The sequence below is a fragment of the Chrysochloris asiatica genome, unplaced genomic scaffold (assembly GCF_000296735.1).
Source record: "Chrysochloris asiatica unplaced genomic scaffold, ChrAsi1.0 scaffold00106, whole genome shotgun sequence".
NCBI lineage: Eukaryota > Metazoa > Chordata > Mammalia > Afrosoricida > Chrysochloridae > Chrysochloris > Chrysochloris asiatica.
The window spans coordinates 2,431,340-2,437,818 of NW_006408624.1; the positions used below are offsets into that span (position 1 = coordinate 2,431,340).

At 54.5% G+C, this 6,479-nt stretch overlaps 1 protein-coding gene across 2 annotated transcripts in view; it reads left to right on the forward strand.

Annotated features, from left to right (window-relative positions):
- Nucleotides 1–6,250, forward strand: part of NCDN (neurochondrin) — an 8,248-nt gene extending 1,998 nt beyond the window's left edge. For both annotated transcript variants that reach the window (XM_006867523.1, XM_006867524.1), the window contains 5 exons: nucleotides 595–1,563; nucleotides 2,562–2,803; nucleotides 3,365–3,589; nucleotides 3,992–4,134; nucleotides 5,624–6,250. In XM_006867523.1, coding sequence (XP_006867585.1) covers nucleotides 595–1,563; nucleotides 2,562–2,803; nucleotides 3,365–3,589; nucleotides 3,992–4,134; nucleotides 5,624–6,060 — 2,016 coding nt within the window. In that variant the 3' untranslated portion in view covers nucleotides 6,061–6,250. The remainder of the gene's footprint in view (nucleotides 1–594; nucleotides 1,564–2,561; nucleotides 2,804–3,364; nucleotides 3,590–3,991; nucleotides 4,135–5,623) is intronic.
- Nucleotides 6,251–6,479: the final 229 nt, after the last annotated feature.

Sequence of the window (6,479 nt, forward strand, 5' to 3'; positions counted from 1 at the left end):
AAAGGGAGGAGGGAGAACAGCCGCTGCTTGTTTGCCATGGCAACAGGGAAAAGGCTCCAGAGTCGAGGGCTTACACTGCAGCAGAGGAGGTGTTGAGGTGAAATGTAAGGGGAAATGTTTTGACAGCAGAGCGGCGAGACACAAGAGCCATTTCCCCTGAGAAGGTGGCGGGAATGGATCAGACACTTCTCTGGAGTGAGCAATTAAAGAGGACCCTAAGTCTTCGATGGGTTTTTCCACACTGAGTTCTGTGCTTCTTCCAAATCAGATTGTAGGTAATCTAGTTTAGGCATCAGGAAGACCCTTCCAGTGATGAGGTGTCAGACTGAATGATGATTAAGTGGCCCTACTTTGCCTGGAAGGGATCTTAGATGAGCAGGATCCCAGAGGCCACACCTCTCTGCCTCCAGGGGCGAAGGAAGGAGCTGGATGAGGTGATCTCTGGGAGGCTTCCTGACCCAGAGTGAGTCCCATTGCATAACCTAATCCTGCTAGTTCTCAATCATCATGGTGCAGGGAAGGGACAGTCTTGCTGTCTCTGTTTTTCATCCTGCTGACAGTACATCCCCACCCACCCCTACCTCCTGCCCATAGGTGACCAAAGCAGTCAAAGCAGGTGATATCGATGCCAAAACTCGGCGGCGGATCTTCGATGCTGTTGGGTTTACCTTCCCTAATCGCCTCCTGACCACCAAGGAGGCACCAGATGGCTGCCCCGACCATGTTCTGCGGGCCCTAGGCGTGGCCCTGCTTGCCTGCTTCTGCAGTGACCCTGAGCTGGCTGCCCATCCCCAGGTCCTGAACAAGATCCCCATCCTCAGCACTTTCCTCACAGCCCGAGGAGACCCCGATGATGCTGCCCGCCGCTCCATGATTGATGATACCTATCAGTGCCTGACGGCTGTGGCAGGCACACCTCGAGGGCCCCGGCACCTCATTGCTGGTGGCACTGTGTCTGCCCTGTGTCAGGCATACCTGGGGCATGGCTACGGTTTTGACCAGGCCCTGGCACTCCTGGTGGGGCTGCTGGCTGCTGCCGAGACCCAGTGTTGGAAGGAGGCGGAGCCCGACTTGTTGGCCGTCTTGCGAGGCCTCAGTGAGGATTTCCAGAAAGCTGAGGATGCCAGCAAGTTTGAGCTCTGCCAGCTGCTGCCCCTCTTTCTGCCCCCGACAACCGTGCCCCCTGAATGCCTCCGGGATCTGCAGGCCGGGCTGGCACGCATCCTGGGCAGCAAGCTGAGCTCCTGGCAGCGCAATCCCGCACTGAAGCTGGCAGCCCGCCTGGCGCACGCCTGCGGCTCTGACTGGATCCCGGCGGGCAACTCGGGGAGCAAGTTCCTGGCCCTCCTGGTGAACCTGGCATGTGTGGAGGTGCGGCTGGCACTGGAGGAGACAGGCTCAGATGTGAAAGAGGATGTAGTGACAGCCTGCTATGCCCTCATGGAATTGGGCATCCAGGAATGCACCCGCTGTGAGCAGTCCCTGCTTAAGGAGCCCCAGAAGGTGCAGCTCGTGAGCATCATGAAGGAGGCCATCGGGGCTGTCATTCACTACTTACAGCAGGTAAGGGTGTCATAGCCCTCAGAGGGATCCCAGGATAGACGAAGCCAGTGCAGGAGCCAGAAGGCAAATAAAAGGGGTAGATGATGGGAAACAAGGAAGATGCCTGTCCACACGGGCAGATACTGCAGCAGGCACCCCAGGGAGTAGTGTGCGGCCAGGCTTCCCTCCGTTTCCCCCTCCCTCCTGCTAGAGCCTCCACACAAGCACCATACCACACACCATATGTGCACTAACATCACAGTACACACACACTACACAGTAACCTCCCACCCACACAGCCCTCCCCCCAACACACACTGTACACGACACACACACAATGGAAGCAGTCTGTTCTACTCTGTCCGTAACACTTTTATATACACACACATATAAACTGGTAAGGGTTCAGGGAACGAGAGCAAGGTCGCTTGAATTCTAGCCTCTGTAGAGGTTTGGCTAACTCTAGCTGGCCTTCTCCTACAGTTCTACCTCCTTCTATGTCCAAGGGTCCAGCTCTCATGTCCCACACTATGGTTACTTTACTGGGCCGCTCCTGCCACTGAATTTCACCAGCTAAGTAGCCTATACACCATGCCGAGCTCTCGTTATCTTTTCTAATATAGTCCAAAAGAGGACACCTTTTCTTGCCACTCCCACTATTGGTGGCAATATTTACATAGTAGATACTGGCCTGTCCTCCCAACCCATATCAGAGCTATGATAGAAGAGTGTCTGCTTAACTTTGGACCTGTGAGTTTCCTTTGAGTCCTAGTGAGTATGGGGTGTGTTGTGTGAAGTCTGGCTCACTCCCCAGTCTTAGTAGATGGTCTAGGCCAGGGCTGTGTTGGGTGTGTCATTGCCATGTATTAGGTGCTGGGTACACAGGGCAGAACAAAGCTTGGTGCTTACCTTTGATGGGCTTATAGGCTAGTTGTGGTATTTCTGGGCTGACCTGAAGGCTAGCCAAATGGTGCAGGGTCTCTGCTCCTGCCCCATCTTAAGGGTGTCTTTGAAAACAGGTGGGGACAGAGAAGCAGAAGGAACCCTTTGTGTTTGCCTCGGTGCGGATCTTGGGTGCCTGGCTTGCTGAAGAGACCTCATCTTTGCGCAAGGAGATCTGCCAGCTGCTGCCCTTCCTTGTCCGCTATGCCAAGACCCTTTACGAGGAAGCCGAGGAAGCCAATGACCTCTCCCAGCAGGTGGCCAACCTGGCCATCTCCCCCACCACCCCAGGGCCCTCCTGGCCAGGGGATGCTCTCCGGTAAGTTTGCAGTCATGGCCTGTCTACTTAGACCTTGTCCTGAGAAAAAGTATAACACGGGCCCCTTCCCCCCCTAACTTCAGACTGGGCTGTGCCAGGTTCCTGCATGAGGTTTTTCTATAGGATTGTTTCTGTTCGGGGAGACCTGTTCTCACAGGACTCCTGGGCTACCAAATACAGGTTGCCAACCCCAAATTTTCCTAGAAAAAGAGAACTCACATTTCTTAAGTTTATACTTAAGAAATGTGCCAGGCATTTTGCTCTATCTTTTACCAAAGTAATTTGGTCTCTACAGCAAACCTAGAACCTATGTTTTATCCCCATTTTAAAGAAATTCAAAGAGGTAAAGTGACTTGCTCAAAGTCACATTAGGTAGCCAAGCCCAAGTTCTACCCTAGGCCTATGTCACTCCAGTGCTTGTACTTTCACTGTGGTCTCTACAAGTATGTGTCCTTCTTCTCCCCAACTGCCATTTCTCTTAGGTAGAGTATCCCCCAAAAAAGAATCCTTGTGCCTTCCTCTCTCCTAACCCTACACACGTCTGTCCCTTCATACCCTCAGGCTCCTTCTCCCTGGCTGGTGCCACCTGACAGTAGAAGATGGCCCCCGGGAGATCCTGATCAAGGAGGGAGCCCCCTCACTCCTGTGCAAGTATTTCCTGCAGCAGTGGGAACTCACATCCCCTGGCCACGACACCTCAGTGCTGCCTGACAGCGTGGAGATCGGCCTGCAGACCTGTTGCCACATCTTCCTCAACCTTGTGGTCACCGCACCAGGGCTGATTAAGTGAGGGGCTCGGGAGAGGCCTGGGGATGAGCTGGGAGGACGCAGAAGGGTTGCTTAAACATGCCTTCAAATCTCAGTCTCCTGTTTTGCTTCCCTTTCCCTGTGGATTTCAGTTCGTGTTAGAATGAAAGGGTCTCGCGGTAGATAAATGCCAGCCCCACACAAGGATTTGGCATACCTGGAAGCCCCAGGAATTCTCTCTGGGCACATCTGCTGTCTAACCCAGTCTCTACTCCCCAGATGCCATGTTGGGACCCAGAGTTGACTCTTTACCATGCTGCCATATTTCTTGCCAAACCCTAGCCCAGTGAAGCCGGGAGCTTAGGATCCCAGGTTTTCCACAGGCTGATGTGTCTCTGCTAACCCCCACTCTGCTCATCTTTCCTCCTCTTTCCTCCCCAGGCGTGACGCCTGCTTCACATCTCTCATGAACACTCTGATGGCATCACTGCCGGCACTCGTGCAGCAACAGGGAAGGCTGCTGCTGGCTGCTAACGTGGCCACTCTCGGGCTCCTCATGGCCCGGCTCCTTAGCACCTCTCCAGGTAAGCCCCTGGGACCAGATCCTAATGAGTGGGAGGCAGAAGACCTGGATGGACCTCCTCTGTCTCAGGCATAAGTCACCATTGTCAGAAAATGGTTTTGGAGAATTTTCCAGCCCAGAGGAAGTTCTAAAGCATACCTCTATCCCCCCACCCCCACCCCGCTTCCCAAAATGACAATGTTCTTCCTCCTGAAGACTTTAAAAATAGGGTCTTGGTGGGTGTTAAGCACAGGTCTGCTCAGAGGCACAGGCATAGGCCCCGAGAGTCCCCCAATGGCCCTAGGAATATGAATCTAGTGTTTGCAGGATAGAGCTGCCTCCTCCCAAGTCTTGAGTCAGAAACTTGACTTCCCTTCATTGAGACTTTTCTCTGCCCTGTACCTCATCTTCCATAGTAACAAACTTCAGTGTTAATGTGTTCCTCTGAGCATACCTTCCCTGTAACGCTTCGGAGTGTGTGGGGAGGGGCGTCCCCTCCAGCCCCTGCCAGCCCTCTGTGTCTCCCACTTTGGCCGTGGGTGTCTGCTTGGGTCCCTCTGTCCCCGCTTGTTCCCTGGGCCCATCTGTCAGGTTGGAGGAGCTGAGCAGATGCCTGGGAACAGGGTGTAACGTACCCTTCACTGCCTCTTCGTTCCCTGTGTGGGGATGGCAGCAGTAAAAAGGGGAGCGTGTCCCAGTGGACCAAAAGCCCCTCTGGAATCCTGCAGTCACAGGTTGTCCCTTCATGGTTTCTGAGTTAAGTCACCATGTCCTGTCCCCAATGCTAACTTTCCCCACAAATGATACCAGGTTAAATTACCAGCTTTCTAGAGAGCTTCTGCAGTGCGGGTAGAGAGGGTACCTTTTCCTGGCATGTAAGCAAAAGCCATTTTAGTAACCCTATGCTCCCCTCTGGCTCCAGAATCAAATGGGTGCAACCCTCTTAGCCCATTGAGGACTAGGCCAAGAAGCTCCTGTGGTCACCACTGGGAGTACTGAACAGTTCTCCCACCTTTGTACCTAGAGGTCATGCTGGTTGAATGTACTGAGATTTGGTGGTGGTTGTGTGTCATGAAGTTGCTTCTGACACATAGCAAACCCTATACCTATAGGGCAGAGTAGAACTACCCCATAGAGTTTACTAGGCTGAAATCTTAATGAGAGCAGATCGCCAGGTCTTCTCTCCTGAGGAACTGCTCATGGGTTCAAACCACCAACTTTTCCGTTAGCAACCAAGCTCTTAACCATTGTGCCACCAGGGTTTCCTAGATCAGCACTATTGTCCAGTTTTTATAAATGAAGAAACTGACTCAGAGAAGTTAAATAAACTGCCCAAGGTTCACAGAAAATGTTTACAGGAGGGGCTAGAACCCAGACAGTCTTGACTCCAGGCTCTGATACCTCAGAAAGGCTTTGGCTCCCTGAGCATGTTCACACAAGGAGGGAAAGGTAAGGTCTCACAAAGCAGCTTGCCCCCTGGTTCACTCCTCTACACCATCCTTGCCTTCCAGCTCTTCAAGGAACACCAGCCTCCAGGGGCTTCTTCGCAGCCGCCATCCTCTTCCTTTCGCAGTCTCATGTGGCCCGGGCCACACCTGGTTCAGACCAGGCAGTGCTGGCCTTGTCCCCTGACTACGAGGGCATCTGGGCCGACCTGCAGGAGCTCTGGTTCTTGGGCATGCAGGCCTTCACAGGCTGTGTGCCCCTGCTCCCCTGGCTGGCCCCTGCTGCTCTGCGCTCCCGCTGGCCACAGGAGCTACTCCAGCTGCTGGGCAGCGTCAGCCCCAACTCTGTCAAGCCCGAGATGGTGGCCGCTTATCAGGGGGTCTTAGTGGAGCTGGCCCGAGCCAACCGGCTGTGCCGGGAAGCCATGCGGCTACAAGCAGGCGAGGAAACGGCCAGCCACTATCGCATGGCAGCCCTGGAGCAATGCCTATCAGAGCCCTGAGGGGTGTCCACTGGGGACAGACCCCCAGGGGCAATAGTGAGGGAAGGAGGGAGGAGGCGTCTTCCCTGAAGCCCCCAAACAGAATCCCCCTCCTTAGATTTCCCCCCAAAATCCCCCAGCTTTCTGGCTTTTCTGAGGGCAAGGGCATGGTGCCTGCCCCTCATATGTAAGGAACTGCGTCATGCACCCCCAGCCCTCACAGGGGCAGGGATCAACTTGGAAATCACGTGGTTGCCCCCGCCAGGCTGGGGAAGGTTGGAGTAGCCCTCAGGGAGGGGCACTAGGTGTCACTGTGCCCAATGTCTAGCTTCCCCAAAGGAGGGAGGCCCTGGGGTGAGACAGGGCTGGCAGGAGCTGAATGCCTCAGCCCATGTGCCCTGCCGGCCAGGGTTTGGGCTCCCTTAGGCTGTGGTGCCCCC